General features: G+C 39.5%; 1 protein-coding gene across 1 annotated transcript in view; it reads left to right on the forward strand.

Moving 5' to 3' along the window:
• The window catches only part of FRMD4B (FERM domain containing 4B), a 161,047-nt gene that overhangs the window by 27,298 nt on the left and 117,278 nt on the right, over positions 1 to 16,471 (forward strand). The window contains exons 2-5 of the mRNA XM_032212079.1: positions 4,667 to 4,732; positions 7,304 to 7,398; positions 11,059 to 11,151; positions 14,221 to 14,305. Of these exons, the coding sequence (XP_032067970.1) occupies positions 4,667 to 4,732; positions 7,304 to 7,398; positions 11,059 to 11,151; positions 14,221 to 14,305 (339 nt within the window). The remainder of the gene's footprint in view (positions 1 to 4,666; positions 4,733 to 7,303; positions 7,399 to 11,058; positions 11,152 to 14,220; positions 14,306 to 16,471) is intronic.

A 16,471-nucleotide genomic window follows, 5' to 3' on the forward strand; every position in this document is an offset into this window, starting at 1 on the left:
TTTGAGCTAAATCAGAAATAATGCCAATAGAATTAGCTCATGCAGATTGCTGTCTGCTTTTTGTCACATAACCGTCTTGAAACAGTTGTTGAAATAATTAAATGCACACTCATAAAATAGAACTGAACCAAACTTTTCCAGCATTCTGATTTTTTTAAAAAAATTGAGAAAACTCCCATTCAAGACAGTAAATTTTTTCACTAATTATTTATAGTTTATGGCCTTTCAAACATAAGTTTCCAAGGAAACCTGCAATAAAACCCTTAGTTTTTAAAATTAAATTTATATTAAAATGATATAGCATATTTTAAAATGCAAAATGTCTCTACCACGCATGAAACAGACATTAAAACAGAGAAACAGCAAGTATGAAATTAATAAGATGCTGTAAATTCTGGAAAAAAAACTGAAATCATTTTTGCTTGGAGCCAGAAAGAAAATCAAGTTCATATTTCTAGTTGGCTTTGTCTCGGAAGATAACAGATTTCAGAACAGGCTTCGTGTGAACCACAAATGTAAAACCTGTAGCCTCCAGATGTTGTAGAATTGCAATTCTGAGCACCCTGAAATTTTGTCCGTGGACATGTCCAGAGGTGGGAGGCTTAGTGAATCAATTATGGAGGGCAATGAATTCTCCACTACAGCTACAGAAATCATGTACCTTCGTCCAGGCATCTTTTGTTCTGACCTAGGCTTCACAAAATCACAAAGGGTTGACCCTAACCCTTGTCCCGACAAAACCCCTTTTTATTAAGCTAATGTGAATTCCTCTCATTCATATCCAGCAAAGTTCCGGCAAACAGTCTTTCAAGGGTGAATTTACAACCTTTGATATCAAGCTTGGAGAGCTGCCAGGCTGATATCTTCCAAATGCAATGCTGTACCAGAAAATACTTGGCAAGGAGTCTCTGAGAGTCACAAACAAATCTTCACACTAATTAAACGAACAAATTGTCTCCTGCAAACTCCACTCCCCTTTCGCTGCTTTTTATTGGATTGGATTGGATTGGATTTATTAAATTTCTATGCTGCCCTTTTCCCCGAAGGGGACTCAGGGCGGCTCACAACACAAGTCAAGGGGGAAGGGTACAAATAAGAAATAAAAAGACAGACAAAACAATACCATAGTTTAAAAGCACACAACAACCATACCATTCGGGGGGGGGGGGGAAGACTCATTAGCCCCAGGCCTGTCGGAATAGCCAGGTCTTAAGGGCTTTGCGGAAGGCCAGGAGGGTGGTGAGGGTTCGAATCTCCACGGGGAGCTCGTTTCAAAGGGCCGGAGCAGCCACAGAGTAGGCCCTCCTCCGGGTGGTTGCCAGACGGCATTGGCCAGCGGATGGAATACGGAGGAGGCCTAATCTGTGGGATCTAATCGGTCTATCTATTCCCTATGGAAGGGGCCATTCACCATCCACCTGTGACTTTACTCCCGAGTCGGCCCTTGTTCCGTAACTGTTGCCTTCTCCTGACAGCTCTGAGCATGCGCACATCAGGAACAGGCTTCAGTTGTTCTTCTGCCTCACTGATGTCTGACTCTGAAGGCAGCTTATAACTGGTATACGGCCCTAGACCCTTCTCTGCCTCCAATGCAGAGCCCTCATCAGAGCCTTCCCCAGACTCCAGGAGTGACCCATGTTCCTCCCCAACCTCCTCACTGTCTGAATCTGCCACCAGCTCCACTGGCCACAACACCTTTTTTGGTGCCTGAGACCAGTACTCAGTGGTTTTTCAGTGTCCAAAATTTGCATAACTGCATCAGTCACAGAAGTGCAGTTGGTATATTGGGAGTTCCTTTACTTTTTAACATTAATATGCCTTTTTAACTTTGAAATGCCTCACCTCAAATAGCAGGGTTTTTTTTCAACCATCATACCTGGGGGAGGACAAGAGTCATCAAAATGCCCCTGGGGCTATGTGGATAACCAGTCACTCCACTTGTCCCAAAGTATATAAGCTGAAAGACTTACCTACTTTTGGATTTCTATTTGAATATGAAACATCTCATTTGCCAGTTTCAGTAGTACATTTCTTTTTTTTTTTTTTTTGCTTTATCATATAAAATATTTTCAGTAATACTGAATGCCTGTTTCCTCTACTGCAGGGGTGTCAAACTGGATTTCTTCAAGGATTGGATTAGCATTGTAGTTCTCCTCTATGGGCCGGTCAGCCGGGGGAGGGGGATAGATGGGACGGACACTTCCTGCAGCAGCCTGCCAGCCAAAACGGCCCCATTTTGGCCAGTAGGTTGCTGCAGGAGGATGTCCAGGCCCAAAATGGGGCATGGGGCGGGGGGGGGAATTGTGTGCGGTCCCCAGGTGCCCCATGTGTGGCGTCCTAATGCGTGGCCCGTTTTGGCTGCCAGAGGAGGAGGGAAAGAATTTGTTTGTGCACAGGTGATCAAAGTGAGTGAAAAGAGTAATTTGATTATAACTAAGCAGTGGACAATTATATATCCTTGAAATAAATGTACAGAGAGAGAGAGAGTGCTACTGTAATTTGTTTCCAAATATGTCTTGGCATTTTTGCTTATTTAAAAATACAACATCTTTGGGAACATGAAAATACAGTCTTATGATAAAAGAAGAGAGGGTGACAGAATGTGCCAATTCAAACAAGTTTCTGCCTCGAGAAAATAAAACCAAGCAAAGAATAAATCAGAATTCTATATTATTATTTTTAAAAAAGAAAATTCTCTAAAGCTTCCTTGCTATGATGCTATTCTGTATTTAGATATACAGGTTTATTCTTGCTTTTTTTACTTCCTAAATTGGGTGCCCCCCCCCCAAGCTTCCTGTTTACAGCATCTAAATACATCTAGAGTGTAACTTGACATTGTGGGGTCTAAAAATACTGCCTAAAACAGCAACTTTGGTAGATCAGAGCATCCCGCTGCTCCTGGCTAGAACAGCAAAAATATCCTGAAGGGTTTATATCACATATCTGAAGTTGCAAGCATGAAGTCAGATTTTCACTGCTAATGTTGTGCCTTTATTCATATCTTCATATTACATCTTTATTGTTGAAATATTTGCCATATGGAATTTCTTTGTTCAGATCGTTAACAGTGAATTGAATTCCATCATTTTATATGGTGCACTATTTTAAACTTGTAAAAGAGTTTTTAAGACAAAAAACAATTATACTCCTTTTGGTTTTCTTCAGTGGAGTGAATTCACCACATTGAGTCATTCAGGAGTCCCCCAACCCCAGGCTGCAGACATATGCCGGTCCATAGACCGTTAGGAATGAGGCGCAAGTGAGCAAAACTTCATCTGTGCATGTGTGGGATTTAGGTAGAGCACAAAACCATGACCCCCGGTCTGTGGAAAAATTGTTATCCACAGAACCGGTTCCTGGTGCCTAAAAGGTTGGGGGCCACTGCTCTATCTAAGCCACTCATTCCTCACCTGACATCTTCCAGTTTCCACAGGATTGTATTCCTTACACCTTTGCCTGGCCTTACAATTCTGAAGTATTATCTAGTCCAGGGATAGTCAACCTTTTTATACCTACCACCCACTTTTGTATCTCTGTTAGTAGTAAATTTTTCTAACCACCCACCGGTTCCAAAGTGATGGTGATTTATAAAGTAGGAAAGTAACTTTACTTTATAAAATTTATAAAGCAAAGTTACAACAAACCCCTACTGCCCACCATTAAAGCTGGAACACCCACTAGTGGCCAGTAGGGACCAGGTTGACTACCACTGATCTAGTCCTACAATCTTTGCAGGTGAAAGACTGAGGAAAGTTGTCCTAGTGCAGTGCAGTGATGGCTAACCTTTTCCAGAGCCAGTGCCCAAAGCACCCGAATCCCCAAAATGCAATGTGTGTACGTCCCCCATGCATGCGCCCCACCCCCTGCATGTGTACACATGCCCTGCACATGCCCCAATGCATGCATGCGCACATCCCTGCACATCCCCCACTTGTGCCCTGCCCCCGCATGCATGCACAGCTGAGACCCGAAGACCAGCTGGCTGCTGGGGGGTGCACATGCATGTGTGGCAGAGGTGAACTGGGGCAACAGCTCTCATGCCATCAGAGAGACCGCTGCATGCCATCTCTGGCACACATGTCAAAGGTTCGCCATCAAAGTCCTAGTGCATAACGTGGCCCACTTTAAATAAATGAAAAGTATCAATACGCTGATTTTATAACTTATTTCACCAAGCTAGAAATCATAATTTATAAATATATAATTTGCTTAACAACCACATCAAAAAAAAAGTCATAGAACCAGGTGTGACTTATTTAAAACCCACCTTGCTTAACAATGGAAATTCTGTGTAGGAGATGATCAGGCTGAACCCAAAGGAGGGGTCAAATGCGTCATAAGTCACAAGTCCCTTTGTGCTTGCAAGAGATCTAAGTCCAGCCCACCTTGAATTCGTTTCTATTGTTAACTCCTGCTCATTTCCCTTAACGGTTAATTGGCCACATTCTTACAGGGAACTTAAGCTTGCAATAAATCTTTATACTCATTTGAGCTGCCCTCAAATTCATCTCCTAATTTTCCAGTCCCAATTGTGATTGTAAGTTGAGCATTACCTTGGTAAATGGGCATCCTCAAACAGATAAATATACAAACGGACATATGGTATACCTTTGGAGCGAGAATCCATTACTGTTCTACAGTTAATGGTCTTCCATTTGTTTTACAGATGACCGAAGGGAGACACTGCCAAGTACAGCTTCTGGATGATAGGAAGCTGGAGCTACTAGTTCAGGTGAGACATTGTAGTTTTATTGTTTCTGTAGCACCGATTCGTCAACTGACCTCTTCAGCAGGGCGAATGATCATGCTTCAAAAATTATTGGAAAGATGTTTTAAACTTTGGGCCAGTGCAACACCTCTCTCTGTTATTAATTAAAGCAATGGAAGTTTTTTTTAAGGTCAGGCACAAGCTTGGAGACATCATGCAGCAACACATTTTCAGGCTCATGCAGAAAACATTTTAATAAATAACAGAGATCTGTTGTGTTCATGCTTGCTTGAGGTTCAAAGCGTTCAAAAAAAGGTGAACAGCCCTGCTCCCCAGTTCATTCCCCAATACGACAGTAGCTCCAAGAAAGAGGGGAGGCATCGTAGCTAGTTCAGAGGATGAGAATAATTTAACAGGCCTGACTATTTCTGGAGTGCTTTGGGCACTATATTTATGAAGAAATTAATAAATTAGCCTACAGTAGTTCTCAACTTACTACCACAGTTCAGTCCAGACTTTCTGTTGCTAAGCAAGGTGGTGATTAAGTGAGTGCTACCCAATTTTACAATCGTTTTTGACATGGTTGTAAAGCAAATCATTCCAGTTGTTAAGCGAATCATATGATCGTTCAGTGAATCCAGCTGTATCATTTATTTTGCTCGTTGGAAGCTGGCTTGGAACATTGTACATGACAATCACATGACTCTGGAGTGCTGCAACATGCCAGTTGCCAAGCACCCAATTTTTTATTATATAACAATGGGGTGCTGCAACCGTCATAAGTGTGAGAATCGGTCATGTTCATTTTTCCCAGTGCCGTTTTGACTTCAAATGGTCGCTAAATGAATAGTTGCAAGTCGATGATGAAGTTCAGTAATATAAAAATTTAACCTGCTGAAAATAAGCTGAAAGAGTTAGGGAACATTGTAATCTGTACAGAAGGCAAAATGAAACCTGACTGATATCTTTGTAATCATCAGAGTAGTAGATGGAGAAGATTTATTCTCTAGTGTGCTTGAAGAAGGTCTATGCAGGGGTGTCAAACTAGCAGCCCGCAAGCCGCCCACCCCAGTAAGGGAAAAAATTGTGAAACATCATGTGACGGCAATTTGATGCTGTGAGTTTGACACCTGTAGCCTGTAGCTAGTGGGTTCAACACCTTGGAATGCTCTACCTGACTCTGTTGTTACATTCTCAAACCCTCACAGCTTCAACCTTAAACTGTCTACTGTGGACCTCACTCCATTCTAATGGGGCCTGCATAAGTGCACCAGCGTGTCTTACTGTTCCCATTTATCTACATCTACTTCCTTTGTTCATGTTTATGTCCATACTTAGACCTGTTACCTTGTACATGTTTGACAAACAAAACAAACAAACAAATCAATCAATCAATCAATAAATTTCATCTAAACATTAGGAGAGATTTCTGAGAGGAGATTGCTCTTCAGCAATGAATCAGTCAACATTCTCAGGACTCAACTTTGGTTGATGATGGACAGTGACATGTCAGAATTGTTTCAAAATTCCTACTGTGAACTGACAGTATTAGAAGGTCACCAAGGGCCTCCCTATCTCTAGATTCTTAAACATCATACCTCAGCGCTCGACTGCTTCAAAACTGGTTAAATTTGGTATTCCACATGTTTTGAAGAAAAAATCTTGTCCTAGCGCTAATCTTTCTCCCTGTAGTTGACATGCAAGGAAGAATTTGCTGATGTTGGCTTGCCTTGTGACTTATTTCTTCCAGCCAAAATAGTAGGTCATGTAGTAAGTCATGTGGTTTTCTCTGTACCTGTCGGTTTTAATATTCAGCACATCTTCTGGAGCAAATTACTGATGAGAATCAAGCTACCATTGTTCGGGTTATCAGCAAGCATGGTCTACATTGTGTTGTGTGTCAGTTTTACTTTGGCTAATGTTTGATAATGATAATTCTTTTGATAATATTACAAGGAGAATTTGGTTTGAATATTGCTATGGAGGTCTGTTGAAATAATTTTAAATAGACAATTTTAATTACTTGTAAAGACATGTAAATCAGGAAGAGCTGCCTCTTCCAACCCCATTACAATGAAAATAAAAGTTGCTTTTCTACCCTAAACTAAAACCCTTAAAACAGTCATACAATCATAAATGGGAGGAGATGGGTGATTGAGAAGGTATCTTCTCATCGTTCCTGTCATCCATTTCCTCCCACTTATGACTGCATGACTGTAACTTTGTTGCTTCTATGCTTATGATTTATATTGATTGTTTCCTAGTATGATTTGATTGCTTATTTGTACCCTATGACTATCATTAAGTGTTGTACCTTATGATTCATGACAAATGTATCTTTTCTTTTATGTACAATGAGAGCATATGCGCCAAAGACAAATTCCTTGTGTGTCCAATCACACTTGGCCAATAAAGAATTCTATTCTATTCTGTTCTGTTCTATTCTATTATGAGAAATAGCCACATGAAGAAAGAATGAAAACTTTTCCAAAAGTCTTATTAATATAGATTGGGGGGGGGGATAATTTGATATTATTGTTTTGAACAGAGAGATTGCAAGGATAACATACTGTTTTGTTTTGTTTTTACCTATAGCCTAAACTTTTGTCACGGGAATTATTGGATTTGGTGGCTTCACATTTCAATCTCAAAGAAAAGGAATATTTTGGGATAACATTCATAGATGATATGTAAGTACGTCATGCAGTCATTTTTTAACCACTTGAATAGTCAAAATGTATAACTGGCATTTCCAGATTTATTTTTAGATAATATCATAGCCTTCAGTATTTTCTGAAGTTCTCAAACTATAGAATTTGCTTCCTGTTTGCTTCTTTTATGATTGTAGCAAAAATATTGCTTCTGGATATGCATAGTGTTATCTGCTATGCCTTTTATTTTGCTTTATTGTTATGTTATCCAGCTCAACTTTTTCCAGGTCAGTCTAGGTCAGTATGCTGCTAACATTATTTATATATTTCAGACACCTACTAAACAGCATTTCTTAGGGATTACATAGCTTTTCCCAGCCTGATATTTGGATTACAACTGTCAGAGCTCAGCCAGCTGGCTCGCCGTTAAAAGATTTTTGAGTTGAAGTCTATACATCTGGAGGACATTCAGATTGGGGAAAACTAAGCTAAATGCATTCAAGAATTGGAAGGGACAAGAGGCTGGTTAGATAGTTCTCCTCCAATTATTATTTTTCCACTCCAACTTAATTTCCATATTATTTATACACATAGGATTACTAGTCGATGTTTCCCTCCTCATATGCAGAGATTGGGGCAGGGGGATTAACAACCAGTTAGCTTCATGTGAATGCGCCTGATGCATGCTGCGTGTATGTGCGCAGTTTACAGGAAAACAGCTGAGGAGCAGCAATCCATTGTGCTGCGCCTATCAGCTGGGCTTCAGAAAAGGGAATATAGGTGAGTATAGAGCAGGGGCGGGTGGACAGGCCCAGCTGAAAGTCGGAGTGAACCGGTTCGCTCCCAGCTGATAGTCGGAGTGAACCGGTTCACTCCCAGCTGATAGTCGGAGCTACCGGTTTGCCCTAACTGCTCTGAACCGGTAGAATCCCACCTCTGGATTGGGGGAAGATTTAGAGCAGAGAAGATGCAGCCACAAAACAATGAAGCACTATAGAACATAGAATGAAAGGGATGGAAAAGGCCTCAGAAGTCTTCTAGGCAGGAAATCTTATATCATCCCAGTCGAATGGTTGTTCAGTCAGCTTTCGATAACCTCCAATAATGGAGCACCCACAATCCTGGGAGGCAAGCTGTTTCATTTATTAATTGTTCTCCCTGTCATAAAATTTCTCCTTACTGGTTGAATCTCTCTTTAACAACTCCCTACATTATTTCTTGTCCTCCCCTCAGATGCTTTGGAGAATAAGTTGATGATTCTTCTCTGTGATATCCCCTCAGCTGAGACAGTTATCACATCCCCCCAATCAATTATCAAATTTGAGACTCTTCCTCAAGTTTCTGTTCCAAAGTTTCTTGGTTTTACTTGTTATACATACAGACATGTATATGTATGTAAGCAAAATAAATTGTATGCATATTTGCATATATTTTCTGCTATGTGAATGATTGATTTCCTGTTGCTGGATATTCTCAACTTTTCTATAGATAAATCAGTGGTGGGTTCTGGACCCCGTTGCAACCAGTATGCTGTAACTGGTCTGGGAGTCTACCACATGCACGCGCGCAGCACACACATGCATAGCCACCGCCTGCAACGCTCCAGCTGCTTGGCAGAGCATCGTGCAGGCAGTGTAGGCTCCGGCCTGGTTGGGTCAAATACAGGCAAGGAGAGCGGGTGGGCGGGTAAGACCTTTGGAGCACCGTACTGGAACGGTACCTGGTGCTTCCAGCAGGTACTGGTATGCCCGTACCGGGGTTTACCCACAGCAACCCATCACTGAAGTAAATTCTGTCAATAGATTTTGTAGATTTTGGTGCATTTGCTTCTATTTGAGAAAAAGTTCCTAAAAAGCGTAAGTCTGAACGCAAGAGGAAGTCTCTCTTCATCTTAACAACATTCTAGTTTAATGTCTATTGATGTTACATTCCTTTTTATGTTATTTTGATTATGAACTTGCAACCTCCAGAGGGCAGTCAAATCCTATTTTTAAAAAATTCTATATTGTAGCAGAAAATGCCACTTAAACTTTTTCTATCAGGCAAAGTGTGTGACTCAGTGACACAGATATTCTTCAGTCAAAGCACCGATGGATAATAACAATACACTTTAATGGTGAAGGCTTTCTTTCCCTTGTGCTTATTTTTCTTCTCAAAAAAAAAAATCATCTATAAATTCACTGTAGGCCATTGCAAAATGTAGGTGTGAAAAGAACAAATGAAGATTGAATCACCATTACATACCTAGTGATATCCAGATAGATTGGATTTCAACTTTTTTCATATCCAGTTAGTGATAATGAGAATGCTGAATTCTTCTGGTGTAAAAAAGGTAAAAAATAAAAGAGTCCCTGCAGATTTTACTCCACTGGTTGTTGCTTACATCTCTGATTCATTGAGCCAGTGATGTCCAAAGAAATTTCCGCAGTCATGTAGCCAGCATGATGTCATGTAGCATTATTACCCTCTGACTGAAGTGGTACTTATTTATATACTCACTTTTACATACTTTCAAACTGTTAGGTTGGTAGGAGCTGGGGAAAGGATGGGTGCTCACCCCATTGCATGATGCTTGAATCTCAAACCTGGGGTGTTGGCTTTCCAGCTGACAAGCCCAATATTTTAACCACTGAGACACTGTACTGCCCTCTAAAGTATGTGAGGCTATAAAAAAAGGCATGGATTTTGCTTTCCTGTTGGTTTTGATTTAATAATATGCTATAATAGCACTTTGAAGGCTGGTAATTCCTTTGCTCAAGAACGTAAATCCTAATTTCCTTATTTTCATGAAGACAGCAATATTGTCAATCAGTTATTAAGAGGGGATTAGGTGGTACTTACAATTTGGAAACCAGTTTTTAAACATTTGATAAAGTAAGCAGTAACTGATTTATTACATCTCGAGATTCTGATCACATTTGGAACTAGTATATAGAATTGGTGCATCTTGCATTTGAATGGACAGTCGGCTACCACTTTTGACTTTCTGAGAAAGCTACACCAATTACATGTGTGGCAATTACTACTCCTATATATCATTCTGGCCCCTGTTGACAATCCTACAGGTAGTCCTTGATTACAATCATAGTTGGAACTAGCTTTTCCATTGGTAATCAAAGTGGTCATTAATGAGTCATGTCTGATTTTATAACATTTTTTGCTGTGGTTGTTAAGCGAATCACTATAGTTGTTACTTCAAATCATGTGGTTGTTAAACAAATTCAGCTTCTCCCTTTGACTTTTCCTGTCAGAAGATGGCTGGAAAGATCACAAATGGTAATCACGTGACCTAGGGATGCTGCAATCGTCACAAATTACACCAATTTCAGTTGCCAAGCATCTGAATTTTGACTGCATGACCATTAGGATGCTATGACGGTAATAAGCGTGGGGACTGGTCCTAAGTCACTTTTTCAATACTGTTTTAACTTCAAACAGTCACTAAATGAATGGCTGTAGGTAGAGGTCTACCTGTATTTCAGCCCATTAACTGGTTCTTAATCAAGAGGAAAGATAAGATTGCACTTTCTTGCATCTTTATAACTGCTACATTATCTATGCTTGCAATGAAAGTAGGAAATAAATGAAATGAGGAAAATAGAAGAGTTAGCCAACTTCATTTCTAGAGAAATAGTCTCAGCTGTGTGAATTAAAAGCATTGATTTCTTATGTTTCCTGTTCTGTTTTGATATTTTTCAGGGGACACAATGTCTGGCTACAGTTAGATCACAGGGTTCTGGATCATGATTTTCCTAAAAAAACAGGTCCGGTAACTTTGTTTTTTGCAGTCAGGTAAGTATGGTTAGGCAATACAAAATAAATTTGCACCTCTGAAATTTCCACTTGTAATCAAAATGTTTTTTAAAAATAATTAATGGGTTTTTGTTATTATCAATGACAAATAAGTTGTTCTTGTTAGTCGCACATGTCCGACCCATCGAGACCCCATGGACAACATTCCTCCAGGCCTTCCTGTCCTCTACCATCCCCCGGAGTCCATTTAATCTCATACCAACTGCTTCAATGACTCCATCTAGCCACTCATTTTCTGTTGTCCCCTAAAAAAAGTTAACGGGATGACATTTGCATGAACATGTGTTTATCACATTTCCCCATGACTTCCAAACTAGTACTCTATGTCATCCCATGTTGTAATTTTTATATTTAAGCCTTAAGAAGATGACTCAGTATGCTACTGTTTTTACATTTGAAGTGCTGTTTAAAGAAAACCTTTGAAGGAACTTCCATATGTGTTGAGACTGCACATGTTTAGAGGGCTGGAGGTATTCTAAAATATCTCCCCCCAAACTCCATATTTTCAAGGTTCCTGCACAGGCAATAAAATATTAATATGATAGAAAATGAGATATCAAATCTTCAGAATATAAGCCACCAAAAAAGCAATAAGGGAAGAAAAGTTACTTCAGCAAATACTGGTAAGGCAAGCTACTACATATATGCATCATCCCTGTCCACTGATGATATTACTTAGCTTGGCGGAAACATCTGCAGAAAGAGAAGCAAGCTTAGAACACCAGAATTCACATACTGAAATGAAATCAATGTTGATGTTAAGTTAATCTCTTAGAGTCATAGAATCATAAGGCTGGAAAGGACTTGGAGGTCTTTCAGTCCAAATCTCTGCCCAAGGCAAGAGTCCTTATTCCATCGTAGATAAATGGTTGTCTAATCTATACTCCAGTAATGGAGCATCTACAACTTTGAAAGGCAAGCTATTGCATTGATTAATCATTCTCACTGTCAGGAAATTCTTCCCTATTTCCAGCTTGGATTTCTATCTGACAAGCTTTCGTCCATTGCTTCTTGTCCTGTTCTCAGATGCTTTGGAGAACAAGTCAATTCCCTTTTCCCATCACAGTCCTTCAAGTGTTAGAAAATGGCTAGCGTGTCATCCCCTAAGCCAGAGGTGTCAAACTCGATTTCATTGAGGGCTGCATCAGGGTTGTGTTGGACCATGGGGGCATGACCAGGGTGGGCATGGCCAGCTCAACGTCACTCATAGAAACTCTGTTTTCGACCGCAACAGCTTCCTGCCATCAAAAATGGAGCTAGGGAAGGATGCATGCAGCCCTCCTGAGCTCTGTTTTCGCTGGCAGAGGCACTGCAGGCCGATCCTTCACTGTTTCCAGGGCAGGCCTGTGGGCCTAAGCACTCTGCAGGCCGGATTCAGCCTGCAGGCCTTGAGTTTGACACCCCTGTTCTAAGCCTTCTCTTTGCTAAGCTAAACCGAACAGCCAAGTCAACTAGACTCATTTAGCTTGTACTTTTTTTTAGGCATCAGTGTCTTTTTTGTTTTGTGGTGACCAAAACTGGATGCAGTCCAGTCTTGCAAATGTGGAATACTTGGAAGTCTTGGAGGAGAATATTTCATAATTGTGATATCATAATTAGGAAAGCACTTGGTTATATCCATTGGTGGCCTTAGAGTTTTTGTGGCCCTGGACAATTATGCAATTCTTTTTATAACCTATCAGCACTGTCCGTGGTATATCTGATTTTATTCTAAGAATTCTCAATCTGTGGCATAGTCCTGAAAGAATGGTTATCAAATTTCATAAATGAAAGAAAAGAGGAAAGCAATAAATTATGTTCTTCAGTATTTATCTTCATGATTAGGACCTCATTGTATTTTTACATCTTCGTCTGCTACTGAAGAGAATACAAACTGACAAATTAATAACATGACAATACTTATAGACATGAAACTTTTTGAGATCTTTTAGATTAGGGGTGTCAAACACATGTCATCCCATTGTTGTCACATGACGTATCACGAGTTTTCCACCTTTGCTAAAATGGGGGTGGGTGTGGCCAGCATGTAATACATCTGGTCTGCAGGCTGTGAGTTTGACATTCCTGTTTTAGATGAAAACTCTTCCACGAGATCAGTTTCATCCAATGCCTTTCCAATGTTATTTTCAGTTGAGATCATTTCTTATCCAGCACCTTCAGCTATGAAAGAGAATAGATAACTTTTTTATAATTTTCACTTTTGAAAATGACTTCTCAGCAGGTGCAAGTAATAACAGTGCAGTGAATGGGAATTGCTACATACAAATTTGGATGTATATTTTGAATTTTATAGCCTAGAGTTCCTTTTTTTTTATTTGCAGAATTACCAAAATTGCCCTCCCCTTTGGGTACTGTTTTCTGTCCCCAATTTCAAATTAGCTGTCTCCTAAAGTCACTGTAGGTCTTGTGGTATAAATCTCTGTGTAATTATTGTTTGAAAGTAAAGCGACTAGATAAGCAGATATAAACTCAACATCTGGATTTTCAGCTTGATAAGAACAGTGTCTTAAATAAGATAACTTACTGGAAAAACACTTGATGTCAGCATGATATATTGCCAAAATGTTTACAATTAGTACTCAGAATTTACCAAATGAAATAGCCTAATAGGTATGGGATCTTTCTAAATGTAGCTTGTCCCTTCTTTCTTCTATTTATACTTATCAATTATATCTCTGTTAAACATTTCAAAAATCAAATACTTAACCATATCAGAAAAAATGTATTTTGCAGGCAACTTCATTTCTTTCTCTTTTAAAAAAAATGTGTGCAATAGGTTCTTTCAGCTTGCAACTTTTATGGGTTCGTTGAAAAATACTCTTGGGGAGTTAATTTCTTTGCTGACTCAAACAAGAATCTGATTTTTACAATATGTAGGTTTGATAAACCTTCCCCTTTGTTTTACCTATTGCACAAATGTTTTCCGGAGTGCTGTTGGACTAATTGAACTCATTTGCAATGATTTTTAACAACATTGGTTTTTAACCTTTGATTTACAACTGCATGATTACAAGGCAGTAAAACGATTCCTTTTTCCCTTTCTTTTAGATTTTACATAGAAAGCATTTCGTTTCTGAAGGACAAGACCACAGTTGAACTCTTTTTCCTCAATGCAAAGTCCTGTGTGCAACAGGTAATTTGGCTCAGTTTTCCATATAACTGCAGATTATACTTCAATTGCTGTAAACATACAAGTAGTTGAATTATATGGATGCACTTCTAGATTTAAGTCCCCATCAACCAAAGGAAATGTACCGTATTTTTCGGACTATAAGACGCACCAGAGTATAAGATGCACCAAGATTTTGAAGAGGTAAATTTTAAAAAAATTCTGGGAGGCGAAAAACAGTGAAAATGGGCATATATTTTTTTTGCAAAAAACGGGGTGTGCAGAGAGTTTGGAAGGCCTGCAGAGTGCTCCTGGGAACTTGGGAGGGCAAAACCACCTCCATTTTTGTAAAAAATGGGCCCGTTTTCACTTGTTTTTGCCCTCCCCAACCTCCAGGTACACTCTACAGCCTCCCAAACCCTCTGCATGCCTTGTTTTTTGCCAAACGAGGCCAAAAATGCTGTATTCAGTGTATAAAATGCACCCAGATTTTCACCCTCTTTTTTGGGGGAAAAAGATACTTCTTTTACTCTGAAAAATATGGTAATTTTTTTCTTTCTCACATGTGTATGTATGTGCAAGCACACGTCAATTCTCAAATACAAAGAATGAGCAACAGGCTCCAAAATAGAGCAGGTGTCATCCATAATGAAGAAATAAGGCTGAGGAAAAGTTAAGTAAAGGAATATTTGGGGTGGAGAGGGATTGCTTTAAATGTGTACATAAAAGAAAACTGTGGAAGATTTGGCTTGAATAATAATTCCCTCATTGGAAAAGAATGTATAAATAAAGCTCTCTTAAGAAACTTTATAAGCATACATCAAAATCACAACATCTATCGCTCTGTTCACCAGCATGACAAGAGAAGGGTTTTTTTTCATGTCAAATAAATGTCTTCAACATTGTGAAGTCATATTTCCAAAAATGGTAGTACAGAATAGTTTTACTTGAGGCAAATGAATTGTAAACTTATTTTTCTTCTTTAGTTGTTGGCATATCCAGAACAAGGTAGAAAGTACAAATGACTTGTGAAAACAGGTGTATTTATTTGTGAGGGTGGGCAAAGAATATTTACATCTTTATGCAAGTAGTCCTGGACTTACGATCATTTGTTTAGTGCCTCTCCCATGTCCAGAAGGCACTTACGTCCTGATTCTGGGCTGCTGCCACCTGACTGCTTTTCAGGAGCTGAGAAACTGGCCCGCATTTATGGCCATTTACCAATAGCAATAGCATTTAGACATATATTGCTTCACAGTGCTTTACAGCCCTCTCTAAATGGTTTAAAGAATCAGCATGTTACCCCCAACAGTCTGGATCCTCATTTTACAGACCTCAGTAGGATGGAAGGCTGAGTCAACCTTGAACCGATTAGAATCGAACTGACTGCCAAACTGTTGGCAGTCGGGAGTAAGCACAATTAGCTTACAATACTGCATTCTGCGCCACCACAGCTCTTAACTGCACCATCATTTCAGCATCCTGGGCCATATTCTGTGATTTATTATTCTTTGCCACAAACAGGCATTTGCTTCTGATTTTTAGTTAATATGCCTCAGAGAAAACCATGGGTTCCCTTAGCAATTGTAATGTTGGCTTAATGACAATGGTGTTCACTTTACGACTACTGCATTTGCTTAACAACCATCACAAAAATATTTTTTTAAATCAGGTCCGTCATATGGGCTACCCACTTTACAACTGTCACAACATATGACCATGATGGGCAGGCATCTTTACACTTGTAAATCCAGGACTCCTTGTATATTCAGAATATAAACATTATATTGCTCCCATGTTGTTTTATAGTTTGGGATTGAGAGGAGCAGGTTATAACCACAGTGATCTTTAATACTACAAATATTGTAGAGAACCACTGTGAAAGTTTTAGCTGCTTTGTGAGTAGTTTGAATTGAGAACAGCATATTAGGTATGTACTAATTAGTATCGGAATAAATGATGCCAGTTGTGGTTTCTTGTGGAACCAGCTAGTCAGCCCAAGGGAAGAATTCTGTCCCCAAACCCAGTTTTTCTAGGTACCTTTGAAAGCAGGTGGCAACTCCAAAAATGCAGTAAATGTATTTTTAAAAAGTATTTGCACTGTAACACGAAACTTCTTTTTGTTCATTCCCATGTCATTCAAACACAGAGACAGGGAGTGAGTTGATAAATAGTGAGATTGAAAGTAAT

Source organism: Thamnophis elegans, chromosome 2 (genome assembly GCF_009769535.1).
Source record: "Thamnophis elegans isolate rThaEle1 chromosome 2, rThaEle1.pri, whole genome shotgun sequence".
NCBI classification, from domain to species: domain Eukaryota; kingdom Metazoa; phylum Chordata; class Lepidosauria; order Squamata; family Colubridae; genus Thamnophis; species Thamnophis elegans.